Source organism: Ambystoma mexicanum, chromosome 13 (genome assembly GCF_040938575.1).
Source record: "Ambystoma mexicanum isolate Mex_15411 chromosome 13, UKY_AmexF1_1, whole genome shotgun sequence".
NCBI lineage: Eukaryota > Metazoa > Chordata > Amphibia > Caudata > Ambystomatidae > Ambystoma > Ambystoma mexicanum.
The window spans coordinates 743,456,393-743,484,143 of record NC_090938.1 but is presented as its reverse complement, the minus strand read 5'-3'; the positions used below and the strand labels follow the sequence as shown (position 1 = coordinate 743,484,143).

The 27,751-nt window shown below is 50.4% G+C and overlaps 1 protein-coding gene across 1 annotated transcript in view; it reads left to right on the top strand.

The window, feature by feature from the left end:
- LOC138520519 (E3 ubiquitin-protein ligase TRIM39-like) overlaps positions 1 to 27,751 on the top strand; it is a 193,174-nt gene that overhangs the window by 90,558 nt on the left and 74,865 nt on the right. The window contains exons 6-8 of the mRNA XM_069632867.1: positions 1,318 to 1,338; positions 1,436 to 1,462; positions 23,671 to 24,219. Coding sequence (XP_069488968.1) covers positions 1,318 to 1,338; positions 1,436 to 1,462; positions 23,671 to 24,197 — 575 coding nt within the window. The 3' untranslated portion in view covers positions 24,198 to 24,219. The remainder of the gene's footprint in view (positions 1 to 1,317; positions 1,339 to 1,435; positions 1,463 to 23,670; positions 24,220 to 27,751) is intronic.

Below are 27,751 nucleotides of genomic sequence, written 5' to 3'. Positions count from 1 at the left end.
CCAATAAAGACATTATTTATATCCTGAGAGAGGTGCATCAGGGACCCCTTGGCCTCTGAATAGTTTGAATACAGGTCTGACCGTACTCATGACACAACAGTCTGGCCAACATTGTCTCAGGCATATCGGCTTCCCAGACTTCTGGACTTGGACCGGCTCAGATGATAATTTAGCCTCACAGTCGGCTAGAGCCTGAAACTTAGCATTAACGCCTTTAGGTCTTGTGGTGTTGGGGTCATAGGGTATGTTTGTTCCAATGCATGAAGTTACTCTCCCAATGCAGTCAATTGCAATCGTTCGGATTTGAGAGATACACAGGTAGGGGGTAATGCAATACCTCGGGGGTCACATTTAAAACCCCCCCGAAGTATTGCTTGCAAGGACACTGAGCCAGTATTGGGTTCATAATAGGAGGTCCTTTTATCAGATATAGTGGCATGATATGCCTGATCCAATAAAGAGGCTACATTATCCCTGATCTTAATGCCCTTTTCCCTGGTCCTTTACTGTCTCCTGAGAATGTTAAGCTCTGAGAAAGTGAGATCTGTGGGTGTGTGACCTCCCCTATGGGGTGCCGGGGAGGAAATGTCAAAACATGACAATTGACACCCATGGTGGTGGGGGTGCAGTGGTTGGAGCTGGAGGGGAGGAATTAGGGAAGGGCAGGGAGTGGGGGTGCAGTGGTGGGAGCTGGAGGGAAGGCATCGGGGAAGGGCAGGGAGTGGGTGGGTGCAGTGGTGAGAGCTGGAGGGGAGGCATTGGGGGAAGGGCAGGGAGTGGGGGTGCAGTGGTGGGAGCTGGGGGGAGGCATTAGGGGAAGGGCCGGGAGTGGGGGTGCAGTAGTGGGATCTAGAGGGGGCATTAGGGGAAAGGCCGGGAGTGGGGGTGCAGTGGTGGGAGCTAGAGGGGAGGCATTAGGGGAAGGGCCGGGAGTGGGGGTGCAGTGGTGGGAGCTAGAGGGGAGGCATTAGGGGAAGGGTGGGGTGTGGGAGTGCAGTGGTGGGAGCTGGGGGGAGGCATTAGGGGAAGGGCAGGGAGTGGGGGTGCAGTGGTGGGAGCTGCAGGGGAGGCATTAGGGGAAGGGCAGGGAGTGGGGGTGAGTGGTGGGAGCTGGAGGGGAGGCATTAGGGGAAGGGCAGGGAGTGGGGGTGCAGTGGTGGGAGCTGGAGGGGAGGCATTAGGGGAAGGGCAGGGAGTGGGGGTGCAGTGGTGGGAGCTGGAGGGGAGGCATTGGGGGAAGGGCAGGGAGTGCTGGCTTATGTTTTACAGTAGAAAAGTTTGGGATCTAATACATCACTTGTTTTTCTTTTACTACAGAAACATTTCCTGCAGAAATTGGTACGTTTAATTAATGGCAATAAATATATTTAACATACTTCAATGCCTCGCTGGTTTGTCTGATTTCACGAACCCTAAATGTTTTTCTTGCTTTCAGATTGGAGATACATGACATCCTGTGAACGTGAGTACTTGTGATATACAAATTCCAAACCCTAACCCTCCATGGGGCCTGCTGGATCTCAGGGGTCATCGTGAGGTGAGGCAGCTTGAGCCCCCTGCAGTGATACTCTGTCATAGGAAAGGAACATGAGTCACAGAGAGTCACTAGTAGGTGAGACGGCATGAGTCCTCTGCAGCGGCACTTGGGACTGATTCTGAGCCTGTGCTAAATGCCACATAGTAACACGTCATTCCCTCCTCCAAATCCTCCCATTCTGAGGGTGATGGGAAGAGTGGAGGAGAGATGTTGTGCAGCATCCAAGAAAAAAACATGTAAAATATGTGCAGAGGGAGCGCTGCCGGGTTACTGTGCGCAGAGCACCTCTGGTCAAAATGCAAAAAGAAAAGACATATTTCTACAGTACAGATAGTGTCGGCGAGCTTGAAGAGTCTCGGCAGCACTTTCTGTAACGCAGAAAATGTGGCACTGGCAGCTTGAAAAGAAAACTTATTTCAGACAGTCAGAATGTTTTATGGAAAAGCTAACACTTTGTAAGGAATGCTGCCTCTTTTCATTACTAACAACACCACCAGGGTGCCGTTAATTAATGCCTCTTTAGGCTGGTGCAGAAAGGGTGCTCTAAACTTCAGAATACAGTCCTTGCCAGCCCCTTGCACATGAGGTGGTTGGCAAGGCTAGGCTGTAAATCCCGGCTTTGCAGGAGTGGCAGTCTTGATATATTGCCGCCAATCTCGGACACAGCACTTTTCCATTTTAACATGCACCTCTGAATCAGGCCTAGAGACACATCACTTTTCCATTTTAACATGCACCTCTGAATCAGGCCTAGAGACACATCACTTTTCCATTTTAACATGCACCTCTGAATCAGGCCTAGAGACACATCACTTTTCCATTTTAACATGCACCTCTGAATCAGGCCCACGTCTGCAATGCAACTCGCAGGAAAGCGATGCTGCGGTTGATTACGGCCTCTGCACTGCAAGTGTCTTGTGAATCTAATTCGAGATCGCTGATGAAGCAAACAGCCTTATCGATATTACCTGTATTCCAACTCACCCTTGGTTTATAGTTATGTTGCTGATTAGGGTCACTATCATGAACCGGCTCAGTGTAATGTATGTAGGAGAGTAGGGGAAAGTGGTCCCTTTCTTTTCTTGTTAAGATCTTCACATTTGGGTACATGTTGATGTTTACAAAGACCTACTCGATAGTCGATGCACTATTGTCAGTCACTCTGGTATATTACTCCGGCGTTACCCCTGGGCAAAGACCGTTTAGCATGATAAAGCCTCGGGAGTAAATCATAAATGTTGATGATTAATAGAGAAGTTGTATGGCCACACTTCGGGGCCCAATTAATAATAGCAGCAAGCACTTAGCCGCCTGAAGTGCTGATCTTGGTGATTTGGTAAGAATTATCAACACTAATGATCAACGTTCCTTTTGGTTGCCCTTGAATCCCCTTGTGGCCATAGTTTGAATGGAATGGCAGCTGCCAATTTCCACGTTATCCTGGAGCCAGGTTTCCTGTAATGCCACTACACAGAAATTGGGGATGTTCTCTAATAAACCATCAGGTTCAGTGTAGTGGGAGAAGCCTTGGGTGTTCCAGGACAAAATGGTAAAAGTGTGGCTAGGATCTACATGGATTTTGTGGTTGTAGAATTGAAGATAACCACTGTCAGCTGGTAGCAGTCAACCCTTCTTTCTCTTCCAAGGGAGAGTAAACATCAACATGGCTTAACCAAAGAGCATCAATGGCGACAGTAACAGCCTTGCCTTGTGAGCTGGGAGATAGTGTTGATCGATTAAGGTTGCCTCCCGTAGGTTGGATGTTGAGGGGTCTAGTTGAAAGCAAAGGAACAGGTCTACTAGATTACAGTACCCCCCTAACTAGATGCAGCCCAAACTTTCTAGATGGAGCTTTAATAATAGAACAGTCATAACCTAATTTTCCCAAATTAGCATCATGTGACGTGACACAATCTAGTCCAGCGGGATTGTGAAAATAAACTATCGCGCTAGCATAGTACAAGTCTTCTAGGAGGTCAACAATCACGATATCCTCCATTTGTAGGCACCGCAGAGGAATGATGTCATGGACTAAATGGAAGATGATTGTTCGATTTGGATAATAGTCCCGACTAACATAAAAACGGCTCCTTACTTTGAGGGCCAAGCAGTCAGCGTCCAAATTAGAATGAGGTTGGTAGAGGTCCCTCTTCCCATTTACTGATTTAGCAAGACCATTTCCCTTCATGGACGGATAGTAGGTGGAGCCGTTAGGGTGCGTGTCTGAAGCAATGGCGTTAGATGTTATCCCATGATTGTCCTCTTGAAAAGGTTTTCCCAAAACTTCCAGTTTGTGGGAATCTTTTGGTAATGTTTGGCCATTAATAGTCTCTGTAGTCTGTATAAATGTACCAGTGCTTTTAGGGTGAACAGGAGTTCCTGCTAATGCTGTCTTTATTTCTGGAGGCACCTCTAGTAGAAAGAGTATTGGACTCAGCAGCTGGAAGTCTTTTGATGTAGTTTTGTTTTTTAGTAGGATGTTAAGCGGAAACTTTGGTCTTATTTCCTTCTAATGGTAGAGTGTCATATGAGCCCTGGTCATTGATCACAAGGGAAGTAACTCTGGAGCTGGAATTAATCAAGCCAGGGGTGTTGCTCAGGCTGCATTGCCACTAAAATCAGCCTATTTAGTATGAGCCATTTTCTTGTGCGCCTTCTTTTTGCTCTTTTTACCATTCTTTATTTATTTGTTAGCAGGTTCATTAGTGATTGAGCCCTCCTTTGACTCATTGTTGGCGATGGTCACACAGTTATCCAATCTTAATGACTGAGCGTAGTCGCCTCCCACATTAAACGATTGCAGGAGTCCTTGACAATGAGCTCCTGTGGAATTCACCGGCATTTACCAGGTGTAAATAGTAGGCGGAGTCCGTAGGAATCCATTGGTTTAATGCCAGCATGGAATTGTGTGCTGCTGGTGTTAAACCATGTGCTTTTTTGGGATGGAGCAAGGATATATGATGGACAGTGTTATTCTGTTCAGTGCCCCAGTCTCCTGAAAACAAAAAGAAAATCCCAAACATTGGAAAAAAGACAGGATTTCATGTGTAATGCCTGTCTTTACACTTTTTCCCATCCAGGGTTTTGCAAAATGACACACTGTCTTTCTTCCTTACTCTCTCTCTTTCATTCTCTTTATCATCCCTCTTTCCAACTTTTCCCTTGCTGCTTTTTCGTGATGTCCATATTCTCCCATCACTCGCTCTCATTTATCTGTTTCTCATCTATGCTTGTTTCTCCTGGTCTCTCTGTCTCTCATCTCTACTTGTTTCTGTCGGTCTCTCATCTCTGCTTGTTTCTCACTGTCCCTCTGTCTCTCCTCTCTGCTTGTTTCTCCTGTCTCTCATCTCTGCTTGTTTCTCCCGGTCTCTATGTCTCTCATCTCTGCTTGCTTCTCCCGGTCTCTCTGTCTCTCATCTCTGCTTGCTTCTCCCGGTCTCTCTGTCTCTCATCTCTGCTCGTTTCTCCCAGTCTCTCTGTCTCTCACCTCTACTTGTTTCTCCCTGTCTCTCATCTCTGCTTGTTTCTCCCGGTATCTCTGTCTCTCATCTCTGCTTGTTTCTCCCGGTCTCTCATCTCTGCTTGTTTCTCCCAGTTTCTCTGTCTCTCATCTCTACTTGTTTCTCCCTGTCTCTCATCACCGCTTGCTTCTCCCGGTCTCTCATCTCTGCTTTTTGCTCCCTGTCTCTCATCTCTGCTTGTTTCTCCCTGTCTCTCATCTGTGCTTGTTTCTCCTGGTCTCTCTGTCTCTCATCTCTGCTTGTTTCTCCTGGTCTCTCATCTCTGCTTGTTTCTCCCGGTCTCTCATCTCTGCTTGCTTCTCCCGGTCTCTCTGTCTCTCATCTCTGCGTTTTGCTCCCTGTCTCTAATCTCTGCTTGTTTCTCCCTCTCTCTCCTCTCTGCTTGTTTCTCCCTGTCTCTCCTCTCTGCTTGTTTCTCCCGGTCTCTGTCTTTCAGCTCTACATGTTTCTCCCCGTCTCATCTCTGCTTGTTTCTCCCGGTGTCTCTGGCTCTCATCTCTGATTGTTTCTCCCGGTCTCTCATCTCTGCTTGTTTCTCCCGGTCTCTCTGTCTCTCATCTCTACGTGTTTCTCTCTGTCTCTCATCGCTGCTTGTTGCTCCCTGTATCCCCTGTGCCTCTTCCTCTTGTTCCTCCTATTACTTTGTTTATCCTACCTGCCTCTCTTTCCATTATGTCTGCTTCTTTCTCCCTGTGTCTGTCTCTCCTCTGCCTCTTCCCTGTCCCTCTCCTCTGTCTCTCCATCTCTCCTCTCCTGTCTTTTGATCTTGGTCCCCCTGTTACTACCTCTCTCATACCTGCCTCTCTCTCCTCTCTGCCTCTTGCTCATGTGCCTCCCATCTCTCTCTCTCTTTCCTATCTGCTTCTCTCTCCACTCTGCCTCCTTCTTCCTCTCTATCTTCGTTGCCTGCTGCTTTCTCTCTCTCTTCCACTCACTCTTTCTCTTCACATTGCCCTCTCACTCTCCCTACTCATCTGTGTCTTTGTACTCTGTCTCCTGCTGTTTCTCTCCCCGTTCTGCTTATCTTTCTCTCTTCCCTGCCCAGTTTTCTCTCCCTCTCCTTTGTCTCTGCTTTTCTCTCTTGCTATGTTTTCTTTCTCTCTATCTCCTCCTGTCTCAACCATTTACATTTCAATATGCCTGTCTCTCTGCCCGTGTTTCTTTCTCTCACCCTATTATTATATAATTATAATATAATCATTCTTGTCTCTATAGCTCCTCCTTGCCTGTTGCTCTCTTTATTTCATGCTATCTTTTTCTCTGCCTGCTTATCTTTCTGTTTGCTGTGTTTCTCGGTCTGCCTGTCTTTCTTGCTTGCTGTGTTTCTCTCTGCCTGTCTTTCATTCTTGCTGTGTTTCGCTCCGCTTTTCCCTCTTTTCTTGCTGTATTTCTTTGTCTACCTTTCTTTCCTGTTCTTTCTCTCTGACTTTCTTTGTTGCTATCTGTGCCTCTTCCCGCTTCCTGTCTTTGGTCATTGCTGTGTTTCCCTTGGCCTGCCTATCTTTCTTTCTTGCTTTATTTCTGTCTTTCTTTCTTGCTTGTTCTGTATCTCTTTGCCTACATTTATTTTTTGCTATATTTCCTCTGTTTGCTCCCTGTCTGTCTTTCTGTCTTGCTCTGTTTCTCACTGCCTCTCCCTTTCTTTATTGGTGTGTTCCCCTCTTTGCAGTTCTCCCTTTCTTTCTTGGTGTGTTTCCCTCTTTGCATCTCTCCCTTTCTTTCCTGCTGTGTTTCTCTCTGCCTGTCTTTCATTATTGCTGTGTGTCTCTCTGCCTGTCTTTCATTATCGCTGTGTTTCTCCATGTCACATGTCTCCACTGTACCAGAACAAATCCGTGCATACAAGAATGAAATTCAAAAGGCAAAGAAAAGACATTATGATGACAGAATCAACAATGCCACCAAAACACAAAAAGAAATGTTAGAAATGAGAAACTCATCAGGCTGTGATAACACCCCAACCCCCTCAGAAAAACTATGCAACGACCTGGCAGATCACTTAAAAAAAAAAAATCAACGACATCCGGCAAACCATACAAAAGCGACCAACCAACCACAACATACAACCCAACGAACCCAACTCAGAACCGCAACACAAACTCCGAAGCTTTCCTGAAATATCAGCAAAGGCATTCGCAATGCTGGTTAAACGAAGCAAGAAAGCGGGATCACCCATGTCCCCCAGACATCTACAAATCAATCCTCACGCAAGGATCGCCAGCAGAACACTACAGAAACCTTCTAAATCTATCACTATCAACAGGGACTGTACCGAAGATCTTCAAATCAGCATACATCAAGCCACTCTTAAAAAACACAAGTGGTGACGCAGATGACCTTTCCAACTACAGGCCGATCTCTAACATCCCCTACCCAGCGAAACTTCTAGAAACCTACGTATATAATCTAACCCAACAACACGTAGAAAAACACCACCTGCTGGACCAAGCTCAAATCGGTTTCAGACCAGCGAGAGGAAGGGAAACAGCACTACTATCCATCTGGGACGACCTCAAAACTAACGCAGACTCAAACACTACTTCAGCGCTTATTCTGCTCGACCTCTCCGCAGCCTTCGACACAGTTAACCACGACACCCTGACCAAAAGACTAGAAAACATAGGCATAACAGACACAGCACTACGCTGGACCAAATCATTCCTAGCAGACAGGACAGAAACTGTTTGGAGCAAACCTTTCAAATCCACTCCACAAGTTAACGATTGTGGAGTACCACAAGGATCCTCACTATCTCCACTATATTTCAACATCTACCAGACTCCGGTCATCAGAATTTTCAAAAAATACAACATTACATGTTACAACTACGCAGATGACACTCAGATCATCTACAAAATCAAAGACACCGATGCCGACCATTCAACCCTTACCGACTGTCTGAAAGAAGTCTTCGACTGGATGGATGCCAACAACCTGAAAATCAACCCAGGAAAGACAGAAATCATGATCGTATCCAAAGACCAAGAGAACGAAACCACCATCCCGTGGCCTACGGAAATGGGAAACGCACCAACACCATCGAAGGTAGTAAAAAATCTGGGAGTCCTAATGGACAACAACCTAACCCTGGAGCCACAAATAAACGCAACAGTGAAAAAATGTTTTTTCCTCCTCCGAACGGCAAGAAGAATTCTACCTTTCCTCTCCTTCGCGCACAAAACACTCACTATCGCCGCCCTAATCATGTCTAAAGTAGACTATGCAAACAGCCCTACCTCGGAATACCTGAATACCTCCTGAAGAAACTACAACAGATCCAAAATGCAGCAGCAAGACTACTCCTCAAACTATCCAGAAGAGATTGCATCACTCCAGCCCTAAAAACCCTACACTGGCTCCCAAATAAACATTGCATCACCTTCAAAACAATGTGCATAACGCACTTGGCAATCAGCGGACAAGGAGCAGAATTCCTACAAAAGAAAATAACAGTCTACAAACCAACGAGACCCCTCCGATCAAGCAACGAAATCCGCCTAGAACTCAAACCATACCTCAAGAAAAAACTTGAAGGCACCTCCTTCTACCACTTAGCCGCAAAAACAACAGCATCCCAAAGGAAATAAGAAACACTGAAGATCACCTAAAATTCAGGAAATCACTAAAAACCTGGCTCTACAACACCACAGACTAAACCTGGAAAACGAAACTGGTAAAAAGGATAACTAAACCGAAAAGACACGTACACCCCTGACCGGGGAGAGCAAAGCCCACGGTAGCTGGACGGGTGACATCGGATAGACAGGAACACAGGCAGCACGCACGGAGACTGAGTCAACTAACACAGACAATCCCACCAACACCTTCGCCCACCCCTTAATTAATTACCGCCAGGTACCACATTGGTGTGGGATTACCAAGACACTGGCAATCTCCCCCACTACCTGAGAGGTTGTCATTGGCAGGCCCACTAGAGGCTAAATGGAGGATAAGGGGAGCTATCAGAGAGCATATTAGAGGCGGGGGCTAGAGGAGTATGGAACCTGCATGCCAGTCAGACCCAGATCAGGACAGAGCCGCAACAGGGGAGACTACGCAAGCCGAGTGCTCCAATTCAGGATAGAGACGCAAACTAACCAACCCTACTAACAATTTCCCTTTCTGCATACACCTCTCAAACTCCAAACCAAACACAACCAAAACCTACAGCACAACAAACCGCACAAACTTCACTACATGGCAACAACAAAACAAAAACACACATAGCCTTGCACAACAGTACAAGACGACTACCGGCCGCAAACACCCCAGGCCCAGCCAACGGACCCACCGGGCTGAGGCCGCCAACAGCACATCACTGCTCTCTTGCACTTTTCCTGCTTCCTCCCACTAACTCATCCTCCCCTCCTCTTTCAGAGCCGCCAGAGCGCCAAGGGACCACTACGGTGGTGATAGTGCGCGGTACAAATGTCCTTTAACATTAACATGTCTGCCTCTCTCTTTCATGCTGTTTCTCTCTGCCTGTCTTTCTTTCTTGCTGTGTTTCTCTTCCTGCTAATCATTCTTTCTTGCTGTGTTTCTCCATGCCTGTCTTTCATTATTGCTGTGTTTCTCTCTGCTCGTCTTTCATTATCGCTGTGTTTCTCCGTGCATGCCTGTCTATCATTATCGCTGTGTTTCTCCAGGCCTGCCTCTTTCTTTAGTGCTGTGTTTCTCTCTCTTTGCCTGCCTTTGTTTCATTATTTTTTAAAATGTTTATTAACGTGCTACATAATTATACAAACAACCGTTTTTTCAGCACACAATACAAAAACATGAACCCCCCCACTTTTCCTAACCATCAGCTCGAAATGTAATTAGCAATTTACTTCCACCCACCCATTCAGTCCCACCCTTCATTATCTACTACCCGTCTAAAATCAACATTATTTTCCTCCACAAGATAGTAAAATAGATAATGCAAGCTTCATTATTACCATTTAAAACAACATCCACAATACGTCATCCACAATACGTCATCCCGTTCAGATATTCCGGCAGCGGTACATGCGGCGGCCCTCAAGGGCCCTACAGCGTCACAGTTCATTAGATGTTTCGCTGTTTCAATTTTGAGTTCCCCACAAAGCCTGCAGTAACGGAGTGTGCGCGATATATGGGCCACGATATATATTGGCCCAAGCACTGGTTATTTCCAAGGACTTTGCCACATTTGTTTTAATCTTAAAATAGTCCCACACCAAGGGATTGCCCACAACATTGTGAATATAATTAGGGAGTCGAGCTCGTTGTGTGATATAACCAAGGAATAAAAACACAAGACCTTTTCCCAGAAAGTTTAGTTTTCATTTGTTCATGAATTTTGGAAGATGATGTTTTTCATGTGCAGTTTGTGTTGTACATAACTGGTATGCTCACCTGAACCAATTGTCAGGGGGTGCCAGTGATCCACCATAGCCAAGATATTCGCCAGATTACTATTTGGCATAAGATGGACCTTAGTCCTGGCAGCCTCAGATATGTGCCAGTTTAGGGAGCCACTAGTTACATTAGTCAGTTTCCAGTGGATGTTGGCACAAGACAGCTGAAATTTCGCATCCCATGGGGCCAGTTCCAGTTCAAGGTAAATCAGCTCTACAGGAGCACGCGCAGGAAGGCGAAAGAGTTTCTTTAAAAGCTTACTCTCCAATCTGCTTAGCGACGCAATGTTCCCAAAAGTCCAAACCTCTGAGCCATACAGGAGTATAGGTAGGATCTTAGCCACATACAATTGTGCCAGTATCCCGAGGGAATATCCCCCTCCACCCCTGGCCATCTTGAACAATCCCCCTAGGGTCTGGGCGCATTTCCACTCCAGTATCTCAAGATGGAATGCCCTGGTTCCTCCTGTCGAGCACAACTCCAAGATATTTATATTCGTCGAATACCTCTAGTTTTTTTTCTTCAAGGTACCATTCAAAACGCTGGGCTTTAGCACATGCTGCAGTGAAAAAATCATGATTTTAGCTTTAATAGACAAGGAGTAAAGGTCAGAATATTCCTTAAGTTTAGACAAAGCAGCCTGCAGCCCTACAGGAGTGAGGTCGAGCAGGACAATATCATCTGCATAACCCATCCATTTTAGGGAAAGGTTCCCCAATTTAGGCGGGATAGAGGTAGGGTTATGCAGCGCCAATCCCATGTCGGCCTTGTAGAGATTGTAGAGCAGGGGCGCTAGTATGCATCCTTGTTTTAAACCCTGGTAGGTTGAAATCCACGGCGATGTCCTACCTGCTTTGTCCAGGCGAACTCTGACTCTAGTCCCATAGTGAAGTGCGACTATCATAGAGTGGAGACCTGCTGGAATATTCCAACTCGCCAGCTTATTCCAAAGCCTATGCCTATCAACAGAGTCGAGGCAGCACTGTAGTCTATTAATGCCACAAACACTGTTCTCCAACGAATACTCCAGGGTTGTTCGATCACCGTTAACAGCGCGAGGCACTTGGTGGATGTACTCGGGGCCCTTTTGAAAGCCAGTCTGGTTGAACGGTATTAGGTTCAAGCTGTCTGCCCAATTCCACAATTCCTCCAATAAGAGACAAGTGAAGTTTTTTAATGGGGCGTCTAGCATGGCCAACAGCCAGTAATTGCTCGGATCAATCCTATTGCCCTTCTTCCAAATAGGCACAATGGCACTGTCCCGCCAGGATCGCGGAATCAATGGCACTTCTGTGATTCAGCAAAATAACGAGTGAAGGGCATTAGCCCAATGGGTAGCATCGGCTTTGATCAGAGTGCTACAAATACCATCCAGACCGGGTGCTCTGGAGGTTTTACTTCTCCCGATTAGTCTAAGAGCATCAGCCGGACCCTTGGAGTAAGTCCACTTATTCTCAGATAAGTTTCTGAGGGTGTCCATCGTCGCACCACACCCAACTATATCCACCGTGGCAACTCTCCCCAAGGTGTTGCCAATGAAATCAATCCAAGCTGTTTCCGAAAAACACCGACTAAATTACATCTCACGTGGGAATCACCCTCAACGATCTTCCAAAACTGACGAGTGTCATTAGATATAGCACAATCCACCAATGAACGCCAGCAAAGGCATTCCAGTTCATATCTACGGCGCCTCAACCATTTACAATATTGGCCTCTTTGACCCGTGAGGCATGTTCTGTAGCAGTGTTTCCTTACGAGCTAGTTCTCTAAGGAGAACAGAGTTCCTTTCTCCTCGTGGTGGTTTGCTTATCAAACAAGTGTTTGTGGGACCCAGCAGTAGACACACGAGCCTTAGAGTTCCTCTCAATGAAGAAATTAGTAATAACCGACTGGATCAGGGCAGGAAAATCCATAACGGCATTAATGGCGCAGGTTTTAGAGCATTCGAGGGAAGTTACCTCGCAATCCTCTATGTATCCAAGCAGAGCCGACCGCATAGGGGCCTGGATCGAAGAAAGATTTTGTGCGTTCCATGAGACACGTTTCAAGGCGGCATTGACTCTAAACTCCCCGTCGGCTGACATAGTCTGAGGTGCTTCATGTCAGTTCAGACTCACTAGAAGCGGAAAGTGATCGCTCTCCATTCTGAAGATAACACTCATGTCAAGTATCAATGAGCAGGAATTCACAACAAAGACGTAATCCAGTATACTACTCGATTTTTGTCCCGTGCGAGTATATTATGGCGGGCAGTCGGACGGCACAGATGCATTTAGCATCTTAAACCCACACGAGTATAAGATGCTTGCCCACTCCAAGCCCCTCTTACAGGAACATGAGAGCAGATCATCTGTCAGAATGATCTCAGAGGTGGCTTCACAGTCTTGGCGGGACAATTCCCCCGGTATTCTGGAAATTAAGTCCCCACAGATTATACATGGGGTACATCCAAGCTTACACTGGAGGAATAAGTCCAACTCTGACATCACCATCTCACGTGGGGTCCTATAGGGGGGATCATAGACGTTCACAACAATAGGTTCACTGGACACCCCACAGAGTGAACCAATTGGAAAGGTAATATTACCAACTAACAAACTAGGAGAAGTAGTAACAATCTCCACCACAATAAGGGGGCTCTTAACTGCGAGCAGTAGGCCTCCTTGGGGCGACCCCGTAGACCCTTGGTCGCCAGTTTATGGGAAGATTGCCAACCATCAATGACATATTCTTCATTCTCCAGCATGGCGTCTGGCATGGATTCACATGCTCATGAATATTCCCCGTCGTCAGGCTGGGAATCCTCGGTAAAGAAAAAATCAGTATCAGTTTCGTTTCTGATCTGTCTTTCTTAGTAGTAACCAATCACTGATCTCTGGGTCATACTGCCCCTTGCCAATGACTGCCCTCTCACATAGAGAAGGACTGTGTGTTCTGCAAGAACCTGTCGGAAACAGACCATGAGGGACCGTCGATCCCGCCTCGCCAGCTGGTTGGCAGCAGGTGAGAAGAAGAAAGGGTCTGAGCGGTCTTCTAAGTCCTGTGAGGGCGCCCCGGCGACGGAGGCCCAACAGAAGGCAAAGCACTGTGAGTCAGCGGGCTTCTGGGGGCGCCGAAAGGTCGGGCTCTTCGGTTGCCAGGCAGGGCGCGCCTTCCCCGGCACCATCAACCGCGAGCCAACGCTCTGGTTCGGGGAAGAGGAAGTCCGAGAACCCGGGTAAGCTTCGGGAGAAGCCCCGGCCGATCTCGACGGAGGGGGAGCGAGGCAATGTCCCTCCCCCCAAGGTGAAGGCCCAGGACGCACCTAAGGTGGTGAAGGCCCTTACCCATCAGGCAAAGGCCTCTATCGAGGGAATTGCGGCATCCCTGGCGAAGCCAGCAGAGGCTCCGCCAGTGGAGGCGACCTCAGGGCCCAGAGTCTCCCTGCCACCATGGAGGGAAGCCTCTTTCCGGCCCATCGATAAGACCCCCGTGAAGACCCCGGTGGAAAAAGAGTGGGGGGGGCACGGTGGCCATCACGGATTCGGAGTCAGCCTCTGAGGAGGAGCTGGTGCAAGCCGTGAGGGACCTCAACGAGAGATTCGAGAAGGTTCGAACCCACGGGGCAGCCCCCCGGGAGATAGTCGAGGAGATCGACGTGGATGATGACGAGCAGCCTGCTCTCCTGTCGCAGCCAGTGCCCGAGCCTCAGGATAGCTCGGCGGCCATTTTGTTGCCGATCCAATCCTTATGCACGGAGATAAGGACGAGATTACCATGGACCCCGACGGAGGTTCCAGAACCAGGCCCGTCGGGAAGCCCCCGAACAAGCGGAGGAGGATCCACCCCGCCCCGCCCTTCCTGCCCGCAAGGCCTGCGGAGCCCTCTTCTCCCTCGCCTGACCCCGGATCGGACACGGCGACGGATACTGCGACGGGGACGGACGACGACGGTGGCGACGACGGAACAGGCCTCCCGTCGCCTATCCCACGGGCTTCTCCCCCCGACGAAATTGGCTCGTTCCACGCCATGATCGCCAGGGCGTCCGAGCTGTTCCAGCTCTTCCCGGAGGAACAGAAGAAGGAAGGCTTCCTCTATCAGCGGCGGGAAGCCAAGAGAAAAACGGTCCTCGTGGTACCGTTGCTCGACGACATTTGGGACGAGGGGCTTGCCGTCCTGAAGAATCCTTCCACGGCGCCCACAAAAAGGGACCGGTACGAGAAGAAGTACCGGGTCCCCGACACCGCCCCCCTGTGCCTCAGGGCCCAGCCAACGCAGGATTTGGTCGTTTCGGCAGCCGGCTAGAAGAAAGCGGGGGGGGGCAGCAGCTTCAACCTCCACTTCCCCGCCGGACGGCGAGGGAAAGAAATTGGACGCCATGGGGCGACGGGTCATTTCGTCGGCGGCGACGACGATCAAGGCGGCCATCGCCTTGGCTATAGTGGCCCATTAAGATAGGGAGCTTTGGTTCAAAATAGCCCCCCTACTGGACTTCCTACCAGACGACAAGAGGGCGGAGGCCCTAGGGATTCTGCAGGAAGGCAAAGTGGCGTCAGACCACGCCATAACGGTGGCAACGGACATTGCCGATACCGGTTTTCGCCAACTGGGCAACGGGGTTTGCCTGCGAGGACGAGGATGGCTCAGGGCGACTGACTTCCATCAAGACGTCCAGACCAGGGTGATGGACATGCCGTTCGATGGCAACAACCTGTTTGGGAAGACGGTGGATGAGTCTCTTCAGGCCATCAAGACGGACACGGAAATGGCCCGAGCCCTGGGAGCCCTTCAGCAGCGACAGCCCTTTCGGAGTTCTGGAGGCAGACAGGGGGCCTCCAGAGGATCCAGCGGTGGCTCCTCTACCTATCGCCAGGCGGCCCGCTTCTCGTCCCAAGAGGCCTACAGAGGCCACGGCAAGCAAGGAGGATCTCGCCGCCGTCGGCAGGGAGGCCAAGGCGGCAAAGCCTCGGCCAAGCAAGACTGAACCGGCCGTGGCGTCGGGCCCCCACCGAAGCACCCTGGTGGGAGGCCGGCTGACGAAGTGGCGGCACGGCTGCGCCTGCAAGGGATACACGTCTACCCCTACCTGGACGACTGGCTCATCCGTGCAAGGACAAGAGGACTCGCCGTCGAGCACACGGCGAGGACCGTCCATCTACTCACAGAATTGGGATTCGCCATCAACTACCCCAAGTCCCACCTGGTACCGTCGCAGGTGGCCCTGTTTCTGGGAGCGAAGCTCGATACAGTGAGGCGCCTGGCGGCTCCGTCGGAGAAAAGGACGAAGGCCATCCTGGGCAAGGTGCAGCGCCTGCTAGCCACGGACGTGGCCAGGGTGAGGTCCATCAAGTCCCTCCTAGGGATGATGTCCTCATGCATCTACCTGGTGCGCCTTTGCAGACTATGGATGCGCCCGCTTCAAGAATTCCTCGACGCCCGTCGGACCCAAGCGACGGGCAACTTCGAAGACAGGATCCTCCTCAACAAGGTGTTCCGTCGGGCCATTCAGTGGTGGGGCTCCCATGCGCACCTCACGGCGGGCACGGACTTCCAGACCCTGGCGTACCAGGAGACGGTGACGACGGACGCCTCCCTGGAAGGATGGGGTGCCCACACCGGAGATCTACATGCAAGAGGCCTTTGGCTCTCGGAGGAGATGTCTCTCCACATCAACATCCTGGAGCTCAGAGCCGTGTTCTGGGCGCTCAGGTCATTCCTCCCGTCCCTCAAGGGCAAGGTGGTGAGGGTCTTCACGGACAACACCACCACAATGTTCTACATACGGAAGCAGGGCGGAACCAGATCCCCAGCCCTATCCAAGGAGGCCCAGGATCTGTGGCATTGGGCCGTCGCCCAAGGGATGTTTCTGGTGCCTTTTCATCTGGCAGGAATAAAAAACACCATCGCCGACTCACTCAGCAGAGAGCTGCGCTCGTGCCACGAGTGGGAACTACGCCAGGATCAAGCGGATCGACTCTTCCAGCGATGGGGCAAACCCCAGATCGATCTGTTCGCGACGGCGACAAACTCCAAGTGCCGGAGGTTCGCCAGCAGGTTTCCCCAACCGAGGAGCATGGGCGATGCTTTCTCGTTCCCCTGGGACGGCCGATTCCTGTATGCATTCCCTCCGCTGCCGTTGCTGCTCCGGCTCATCAATCAGCTCAAGAGGTCCCGGTGTAAGATGATCCTCATCGCACCGGCGTGGCCGAGGCAGATCTGGTTCCCGGACCTTCTGGACTTGTCAGCGTCTCCACCAGTCAAGCTGCCGGCGGACGCGGATATTCTCCCCAGAGGAGGAGGCGCCATTCTTCATCACGACCCGGCGTCCCTGAACTTGCAGGCCTGGCTCCTGCAGCACTAGAGTTTGGAGGGTACGATATCCCGGCTTACTGCAGAGCGGTGCTTGCAAAGGCCAGGGCATCCTCAACTCTCAAGTGCTACGGACATAAGTGGAAGAGGTTCTATGTCTGGTGCCGTGCACAGAAGATTAACCCTCTGCGGATTACGGCCCCTCAAGTACTGCCGTACCTACTGTCGCTGGCCAAAGCTGGACTAGCTCACGCCTCCATCAAAATACATCTGGCCGCCATCTCCCGATACACCAGAACTGCAGGACGGACGTCTTTGTGGTCTCATCACCTGGTGAAGGAATTCATGAAGGGACTATTCCGATCATTCCCGCCGGTGAAGGCCCCTGCCCCGGCGTGGGAGCTCAACGTGGTTCTGACCAAGCTCATGGGGGCCCCATTCGAGCCTATGCATTCGGCACCGTTGAAGTTCCTGTCGTGGAAGACAGTTTTTCTCGTGGCCATCACCTCCGCACGATGAGTGGGAGAGATCCAGGCCCTATCTTGCAAGCCTCCATACTTGATTTTTCACGACACAAGGGTGGTGCTGAGGACGCACCCCTCCTTTATGCCCAAGGTGCCGTCGGACTTCCACCTCAACGAGCCCTTGGTGTTTCCAGTTTTCTTCCCGTCGCCTTCGTCGCCGGCCGAGAGGACTTTGCACTCGCTGGATGTAGCTAGAGCGCTGAAGTTCTACGTGGACCGCACGAAGAGTTTTCGAAAGACATCACAGCTTTTTGTGAACTTTGGACCTGTGAACCAAGGGAAGGCTCTCTCAAAGTCTTCCATTTCCAGATGGCTCTCCGGCTGCATCATGCACTGTCATCGGTTGGCAAACTGACCGTTGCCCGGCCGTCCGAGAGCCCATTCGACCGGAGCGATCGCTGCTACCACGGCGTTCTTGTCTGGTGTGCCCCTGCTGGACATCTGCAGGGCTGCTACGTGGAGGTCGACGCACACCTTCACAAGATTCTACTGCGTCGACCGGGATTCCAGGGAGGAGTCCAGAGTCAGCCAAGCAGTGCTGCCCAACCTGTTCGCCTGAAGGTGGGCCTGGTGAGGAGGTAAGAGATGCTTAATGTTGAGTAATGCTTAATGTTGAGCCTTTGCCACCTCCCGTAGTTGTGCATGTGTGTACTGCTATGTATTCTTATATTCATGAGCATGTGAATCCATGCCAGACCCCATGCTGGAGAAGGAACAAGTTACTTACCTGTAACTGTTGTTCTCCAGCATGGGTCTGGCATGGATTCACATGCGAACCCTCCCTCCTTCCCCTCTGCCGCTCTTCACTTGGTCATACTGCCACTTTACGTGCTACCAAATCTGAGGATGGCTGCCAGGGGAGGGGCTTAGGGAGAGGGCAGTCATTGGCTAGGGGCAGTATGACCCAGAGATCAGTGATTGGTTACTACTAAGAAAGACAGATCAGAAACGAAACTGATACTGATTTTTTTCTTTACCGAGGATTCCCAGCCTGACGACGGGGAAAATTCATGAGCATGTGAATCCATGCCAGACCCATGCTGGAGAACAACAGTTACAGGTAAGTAACTTGTTCCTTAAGTGAAGTCTCTTGGAGAGCCACCAGGGAGTAGTCATCATTTTCTTCCATCAAGCCATCCCCCTCCAATAAATGGCGATGTCCGCGTGTGTTCCCACTGAGCAGACTCGCCATGTGGTCAGGGACATGTGCTAAGGGCCTGGTCCCCCATGTAGAGCCACCAATTTTGCCAGCCAAGTCCAGTGAGATTTTTCCCCCTCAGAACGGGCTGGAAATCCAGCCTCATAGTTAACTTCGGGGGCAACTGGGATTTTATTTAAGTTTAATTCTTTAATGCCGGGGAACCCGTTGTCATATCTATCTATCTAAAAAAAATGTATATGGCGACCCTCGCCCAAAGGCCTCAGAGCGCTCACAGGACTTACAAACATGAACACATAAAGAGAAGAACAAGGGTGAGCTAGGCCACTCCATTTGAGGGACAAGCCCTTGGGGAGAAACCTGCCTCATAAGTTCATATTAATCAGCTTTTCTGTCAAAGAGAGAGGTTTTCAAACGTTTTTTAAAATGTATTGTAGATACGCATCCCCTAATGTCTGGCGGGAGCGAGCTCCAAAGGGGGGGGGACCCAGGCATTAAATCCGGCCCCTCCGATCTTTTTTAGGATGACACGCGGTTGATCCAAGGTTACCCTATTATTTGAAGGGAGAACCCATCTAATGGGAGTTTTTTTCACTCTAGTGGAGAGGTGCAGCAGGGCTTCACCTGCCAGGCATTTAAACACTAGGACAGAGCCCTTGAACTGAATGCGCTGCTCATCTGGGAGCCAGTGCATTCTCCTGCGGGATTCAGAGAACTGTGCATGGTGGCCAAGGCCGCAAACAGCACGCACCGCTCCATTCTGCGTTACCTGGAGCTTCTTAATGTTTGCTTGAGACGTGCCCACCAAGCGACTGTTGCAATAGTCAAGCTTTGTGTTCACTATGGCTGCTGTAATCAGGGCCCTATTAGCCTCTGATAAGTCACGGCGAATCTGCCACAGCAGGTGCACGTGATAGGAGCACGAGGATTTCAAATATGAAAGAAAGATGAGAATCAAAAAAGACTCCACGCGTCTTAACTGAATCGCTCACTGGGATGATATTCCCATTTATCACAAAACAATGATATCTCGTGCCATACTCTGCTTCCACCGGCACACGCTCGTATCCCATAGGTCCAAATTATATCTCTTGCCATACTCTGTTTCCACCAGCACACGCTCATATCCCATGCGTCCAAACGCTATCTCGTGCCATACTCCGTTTCCACCAGCACACGCTCATATCCCATACGCCCAAACGATATCTCGTGCCATACTCTGTTTCCACCAGCACACGCTCATATCCCATACGCCCAAACGATATCTCGTGCCATACTCCGTTTCCACCAGCACACGCTCATATCCCATACGTCCAAACGATATCTCGTGCCATACTCCGTTTCCACCAGCACACGCTCATATCCCATAGGTCCAAATTATATCTCTTGCCATACTCCGTTTCCACCAGCACACGCTCATATCCCATGCGTCCAAACGATATCTCGTGCCATACTCCGTTTCCACCAGCACACGCTCATATCCCATACGCCCAAACGATATCTCGTGCCATACTCCGTTTCCACCAGCACACGCTCATATCCCATACGCCCAAACGATATCTCGTGCCATACTCCGTTTCCACCAGCACACGCTCATATCCCATACGCCCAAACGATATCTCGTGCCATACTCCGTTTCCACCAGCACACGCTCATATCCCATAGGTCCAAATTATATCTCTTGCCATACTCCGTTTCCACCAGCACACGCTCATATCCCATGCGTCCAAACGATATCTCGTGCCATACTCCGTTTCCACCAGCACACGCTCATATCCCATACGCCCAAACGATATCTCGTGCCATACTCCGTTTCCACCAGCACACGCTCATATCCCATACGCCCAAACGATATCTCGTGCCATACTCTGTTTCCACCAGCACACGCTCATATCCCATACGTCCAATGATATCTCGTGCCATACTCCGTTTCCACCAGCACACGCTCATATCCCATACGCTCAAACGATATCTCGTACCATACTCCGTTTCCACCAGCACACGCTCATATCCCATACGTCCAATGATATCTCGTGCCATACTCCGTTTCCACCAGCACACGCTCATATCCCATACGTCCAATTATATCTCGTGCCATACTCCGTTTCCACCAGCACACGCTCATATCACATACGTCCAATGATATCTCGTGCCATACTCCGTTTCCACCAGCACACTGCTCAATAAATATCGTCGAGGGATAATAGCGGGGAACAAGTCCAGTATAAGGGCACGATTCAAAACTAAAGTGTCCTGGCCACAGAACAAACTCTGGACCCTAAGGGCCCTGTGGGTGCAGCTATCCTTGCCTTAGAATCGTTACTGGGCCCTATTGCTTTGTTTCTCTTTGCCTGCCTCTTTCTTGCTGCGTTTCTCTCTGCCTGCCTCTTTCTTGCCGTGTTTCCCTCTGCCTGTCTTTCTTTCTTGCTGTGTTTCTCTCTGCCTGCCTCTTTCTTGCTGTGTTTCTCTCTGCCTGCCTCTTTCTTGCTTTGTTTCTCTCTGCCTGTCTCTCTTTCTTGCCCTGCTTCTCTCTGCCTGTCTCTCTTTCTTGCTGTCTTTCTCTGCTTTCTAATCGTTCTTTCTTGCTGTGTTTCTCTCTGCCTGTCTTTCTTTCTTGCTGTGTTTCTCTCTGCCTGTCTTTCTCTCTTGCTGTCTTTCTCTCTCTGCCCCTCTGGGTTTATTTCATACTTTCATCCAATCCCTCACTTTGGGAATCTCAAGCAATATCCAGCATTTGCGTAAAAAACACGAGAAAAACGCCCGTCTTTCCTCTAAACGAGTGCAGAGGGGTGTGGGCGGGGGACCAAGGCGACAGTCCTGCCTTTATTTCTTGATTTCTCTCCCTCCTCTTTAGTGTTCTGTCTCCTTCCGTCTATCCCCCCTGCCTCTCTCCCTCTGCTGGGATTTCTATCTCCCTTGCTGTCTGCCTATTGATCACCGGCTCCTCTATTTCCTCTCTGCGTGTCTTTTCCTCTGTCTTTTTCCTATTAGTTCTCTCTATCTCCCTTTCATTCTCCCCACTCTCTGGCCCCTCTGTCTTCCTCTCCCACTCAACCTTCTCTCCATCTTTTCTCTCTTCTCTCTCTTTCCTGTTGTTTCTCTGTGTTAGTCTGTCTCTCTCTTTCCTGTTGTTTCTCTGTGTTAGTCTGTCTCTCCTGTTGTTTCTCTGTGCTAGCCTGTCTCTTTCCTGTTGTTTCTCTGTGTTAGTCTGTCTCTCTCCTGTTGTTTCTCTGTGCTAGTTTGTCTCTTTCTTGTTGTTTCTCTGTGTTGATCTGTCTCTCTCGTTCCTGTTGTTTCTCTCTGTTAGTCTGTCTCTCTTTCCTGTTGTTATTCTGGGTTAGTCTGTCTCCATCTTTCCTGTTTGTCTGTGTTAGTCTGTCTCTCTGTCTTTCCTATTGTTTCTCTCGCGCATCTCTGCTCGGTCTTCCCTCTCTTTCATCTCTGCCTGTCCTACTCTCTGTTGTTGCCTTTTTCTCCCAGTCTCTACCTCTCGCTGTCTCTGATCTCCCGTCACTACATGTCTCTTTCTTCGCTGTCTCTGTGCTCTCTCTCCACCCCTTCACTTCCTTTGCTCGGCAGAGCTGCAGGTCACTCTCTGGCCGGGAGTGAGGTGTGTAAAGATGTCAGAAGAGAAGGTGGGATGGGTGATTTTGGGGGATTTTTCCAGGAGTTCACTCTGTTTTATCACGAGGCTGCCTGCGAGGTGTGGGGACTCTCTCTGAATAATATGAGAGGGATTATAAGTGTCTCTCTCTGTTCCACCTCTGACTGTCTCCGTTCACTGTCTCTCCTCTCTTCCTCTCTCTGCTTCTCATCATGGCCATGTTGCTCTCTCCCTCTTCACGTGTCTCTCTTCCACTCATCCTTTCCTCCATGTTCCTCTCTCTGCATCTTCGGCGGTTCCCTCTCGTGTCTCTCTGTCGCTATTGCTCTCTCGTTTCTGTCTTTAATCTGCAATATTTCTTTATTTCTATCCGAGATTCATAGTCGGTCTCCTCTCTGCTTGTTTTTCAGTCTACCTTTCTGAGTCTCTCTACTGTCTGTCTCTCCGTTATGTCACTCTTTTCTCTGCTGTCTCGTCTCTCCCTCTTTTCCCTGCAGATCTCTTGTACCCGCCTCTCTCTCCTCTCTGGCTGTCTCTTCTGTGTCCCTCTCCCTCCCACTCTTCTCTCGTCTCTGCTGTCTCGTCTCTCCTTTTTCTCTGCAGATCTCTTGTACCCGCCCCTCTCCTCTCTGCCTGTCTCTTCTGTGTCCCTCTCTCTCCTCTCTGCCTGTCTCTTCTGTGTCCCTCTCTTCCCTGCCCGCCTCTCTTCTGTGTCCCTCTCTCTCCTCTCTGCCTGTCTCTTCTGTGTCCCTCCCTCTGCTTGTCTCTTCTGTGTCTATCTCTCTCTTCCCTGCCTGCCTCTCTTCTATGTCCCTCTCCCTCCCACTCTCCTCTCTGCTTCTCTTCTCTGCTGTCTCGCCTCTCCTCTCCCTTTTCTCTGCAGATCTCTTGTACTCGCCTCTCTCCTCTCTGCCTGTCTCTTCTGTGTCCCTCTCCCTCTCTCTCCTCTCTGCCTGTCTCTTCTGTGTCCCTCTCTCTCCTCTCTGGCTGTCTCGTCTGTGTCCCTCTCTCTCCTCTCTGCCTGTCTCTTCTGTGTCCCTCTCCCTCTCTCTCCTCTCTGCCTGTCTCTTCTGTGCCCCTCTCCTTTCCTGTCTCGCTCTCTCCTCTGGCTGTCTCTTCTGTGTCCCTCTCTCTCCTCTCTGCGTGTCTCTTCTGTGTCCCTCTCTCTCCTCTCTGGCTGTCTCTTCTGTGTCCCTCTCTCTCCTCTCTGCCTGTCTCTTCTGTGTCCCTCTCTCTCCTCTCTGCCTGTCTCTTCTGTGTCCCTCTCCTTTCCTGTCTCGCTCTCTCCTCTGGCTGTCTCTTGCGTTGTTCTGTGTTTCTTCGTTTCCATCGCACCCCCTGGCTCCCCCCATTCCTTGCCGACCCGAAGACCCCCTGGGGCCTGAGATGAAGGGGCCTGGTGGAGGTGGAGAATGGGGAATTGTGGGGATGGGGGGGTGGAGCTGAGCTCTCCCCGTTATCTCTGGAACTTGGGGGTCACTTGGGGTTTCATTGAAGAATCCAGGAACAGCTGCATTCCCCTGGGCTGTGGGCGGGGTCTGCAGGTGTCTGGTGATCGGAGGCTGTGATTGGCTGAGCTCTCGCTGTGGGTGTGATTGACAGGCTGTTGGCACCCTGTGATTGGCTGGTTTATGAGCCGGGCTTCTCTCTTGCAGGTGAGGTGACTCTGGATTCTGGCACCGCTCATCCCGAGCTCATCGTGTCCGCGGACGGGAGAAGCGTGAGATACGGACCCCGAGCCCAGGACCTGCCCGACACCCCCCAGAGATTCACTAGTCACCCCTGTGTCCTGGGGAGGGAGGGGCTGAGCTCCGGGAGGCATTACTGGGAGGTGGAGGTGGGGGGCAGCCAGGGCTGGGCCCTGGGTGTGTGTGATGAGTCTGTGCCCAGGAAGGAGCGGCTCCCACGATCACCTGAGGGGGGACTCTGGGCAGTGGGGCTCTGGGATGGTAAATACGAGGCTCTCACCCCTCCCACCCCCCTGACCCCCCGCGCTCCCCCCGGGGTCCTGGGCTTCTTCCTGGACTATGAGGCGGGCAGGCTCTCGGTCTACGATGCTCAGGACCGGGCTCTGCTCTTCACCTTCCCCGGGGCCCCCTTCCCCCGCACCCTGCGGCCCTTCTTCTATACATGGAGCCCCGAGGGGGGGCTGCGGATCCTCCCGGGGGCCGGAGGGGACTGAGAGCAGCGGAGCCCGGCAGCAGGTAAGAGGGGGCTGTGCCTGTGGGGGTGGGGGCGCAGGGCTGCAGGTAAGGGGGGCTGTGTGTGGGGGGTGGGGGGCTGTGTCTGTGGGGCATGGGGGCAGCAGGTAAGAGGGGGCTGTGCCTGTGGGGGGCTGCAGCTAAGGGGGGGCTGTGTCTGGGGGGGGTGGGGCATGGGGGCTGCAGGTAAGGGGGCTGTGGGGCTGTGTCTGTGGGGGTGGGGCATGGGGGCTGCAGGTAAGGGGGCTGTGTCTGTGGGGGTGGGGCATGGGGGCTGCAGGTAAGGGGGCTGTGTCGGGGTGGGGCATGGGGGCTGCAGGTAAGGGGGGCTGTGTCTGTGGGGGTGGGGCCGTGTCTGTGGGGAGAGATTGGGGCCCTCACTAGCGGTGTATAAAGGGGTGGGAACAGTGGCTCGTCTTTATTGGGGGCGGGGGGCACTGCTCGCCCTTGTAGTGTCCGTTGTAGGGGGGCTCATCTGTCACTTTACTTCTACGGGGTGGGGGAGGTGAAACTGGAGTTCTTATAAAGGGGGGGTTACTTGATTCGCGCGTTCGGGCGCTGTCCTGGGATATTTAAGAAGTGCGGGTACTTTAGCCTCTTTTAAGTGGGGGCGGTGATGAGGGAGGGGGCTTGGGCACTAGCCTCTGTTTGGGTGGGCCAGAGGGGCTGGGGTTACTGTGCTGTATCTGAAAGGGAGGGGCACTGTTATTTTGATGGAGGTCATGTAATATATATTTTTTTGTGCGGGGGGGGTAAGGGTTTTGGCGGGTGCCTCGTTCGAGCGGCTCCTGTGGTTTGGCAGATTTCACTTGTGGTCTACACAGGAGGAGAGGGGGCTGGGAGGCACAGTGGGGTCTTTTGTTAATGAATTGATTTAGACTTCTATTGTGACCCCCCCACCTGGTTTTCCCCCTTTTAATGTGCATGATCTGGGATTTCTCGGTAACTGCTAGTCTTCCATTCCCCAGACAACACTGACCCCTAGTGGCACATTTAGGAAGGGTTTATTTACATCTATTGGTAGGTCTTAGCACATCTTAGTATTTATTTCAAAACTGTTTTCTAGTTTTCTTTTTGCTGTTCTCTCTCTTTGTGACATCTTTTCAAACCACATCGTCTTCAGCTCTATATTTGTTTTATTTAATCCTGTTAGACAGCTGCGCTAACTACATACACATTCATGTGTGCAATGATATGTTCCTTTCTATGTTTGCATTGTACTTATGTCTCACTATTTATTGACTCTTGGCAACTATCAAATTATTATTTTATTTTCTGAGATACTTTTACTAACTACTCGCACTTACCTCTGACCATCTCCCCTTCTCTAAACATTTGCACAAAACTTGGATAATTTTTCTCTTTGCTCCTTTTACCGCCTTATCTTACTGTCTTCACTTACTCCTTGCATCTTCTCCAGTTTATCTCATGAACAGTCTGCGTGATATATGCAGTGAAAGAAACGTTAAAGGGACGTTATGGTTTAGTTGCTCCCATAAAAATCTTTGAAATTCAGAAAAACAACGTTAAAGGGGCGTTATGGTTACAGCGCAAAATCGGAAAGTCAAAGAAATTCACCAGTTCCCGTAAGCTATGCAACCATAACTCGCGCCCCTACCATGCACTGCTCAGAATAACACCCAGAACATCAAAGATGACATCACAAATGGCATCACTGATGACATCACATAGTAAGCAGTTAAAGCATTACCTGGATGTACCGCATTCAAGCATGACAGTCATACTTTGAAAGTGCTATATATGTAAGCCTTCACCTTGCAGCATGTTCCAAAGTTAATTTCCTTGGGGTTTGGCCTGAGCACATGGTGCACATACATGGAACAATAACAGGACCCAGACAGATAATACAGTTTGTATCTTTTATTTGTGTGATGACTGACACTAATCTTAGATTAATTCGCTGGCTGTAGTATTGGTTTCCCACTTGCTAGATGTTACCTGTCTGTGCGCATCCACCCACGTGTCTAGTAATCCCTGTATACTTAGCCCTTGGCTCCAAGTGTAACGTCACTCAAGGTCCTGATAGGCTTGGACTTCTAATCCACCAGATCTGGATCTACTCTACTCATCTAGTCCATGCAGAGAGTTGGGGGCAGATCTATCTCTTCGGCTGGGGCCTCCCTCTGGAACAGCCTCCCTGCCTCTCTCAAACTTGAGCAGAACCACCTCTGGTTCCGGAAGCAACTCAAGACCTTCCTTTTCGCTTCTGCTTTCTCTCTTCCTCTCCCCTGCTGATGCACCTGACTGCTCCGCGCACTGGTCACCCGGTCACCCTCTGAACTCTGGCCCAGGCTCCTGCATGTCCTGTTGCCCTCGCACTGCCTCCGTGCTCCCCGGCACTTAAGGGTCTGTATCTGCAACCCTACAGTCCTGTCAGATATCCTGAAGCACGGTTCCGTGTTGACCCGTCGTGAAGAATATATTTCTTCCTACCAATGTGATTCTCAGGAGTACGTAAGGACAGGCTGAGAAACTAATTGATCGGAAGATGGTGTAGAGTCGTTGGGATCGGTAGAGTTGAGCGGACTGCAAACTTCACGATAGATGGAGAATCCCGGTTCCTTTCAACGACTGCAGAATATTACACTGATTAACAATCAAATACACCCCTTTCCGGATAAACGTTTAACAATTAATTAACAGACTAACCTGCAGAAAACGGATTTAACCAGAAGTGTTTCATGCAAGAATGTTCTCAATACTGGGGAAATCTGGAGACCATAAGAAGAGAAAATACAATCAGTACCAGATAGTGAGCTTGTAGAGAATGGTAAGGAAAGTTAAGTTTCTTACCCTGGTTTCCCTGGAAGTGGTCGTCTCTGGCAATTCTCCTTTTCTGTACGAACTGTGTGATGGTATCTGTCCCCCCTGTCCGACGAACCAAAATCCAATGGTGCAAGGAAGTCACTAGTCCAGCAACAACCTATTCCCGCCGGCACGAGGACGCCTAAAAGGTGCTCAGGAAGTCTCTAGTCCAGCACCTAGCCTATTCCCGCCGGCACGAGGACGCCTACAGCACCCTGGAGGGAAGGACCGGGAAGGAATAGGAGGGGAAGAGGAAGGAAGGAAAGAAAGAAGGTAAGAGGTCTCCCAACCTTCAAAGTCCAAATTCGACTTAACCAAACCACTAGGCAAGAATAACCAAAAAACAATCCGAGGTCAAAATACTAGAACAGGTAAGGGCAATCCGTGAGCATATCCAATAAACGTAATCCAAGATCAAAACACCAAAATTTCCAAGCGAGAAGAGCTGCTGTCAATGTGGGATCAGAAGCAGCGAGAAGTGGGCGCCGGATCATTAAGTACCTGAACTACCGGCAACAAGATGGTCACGTGACCCAGTACGTTTTCTATCACGTGGAAGACGCCGCGCCCACTGACGTAACCTCCATGGTAACTTCCACGTGGGGCGTCGGGAACTACGTTCCCGACGAAAATGTCTACCGCGAGTAGAGCGTGGATAATGCAAGCCCGCCTCCTGTCTGATGTTCGAACGCGACAGGCGCTTTTGGCT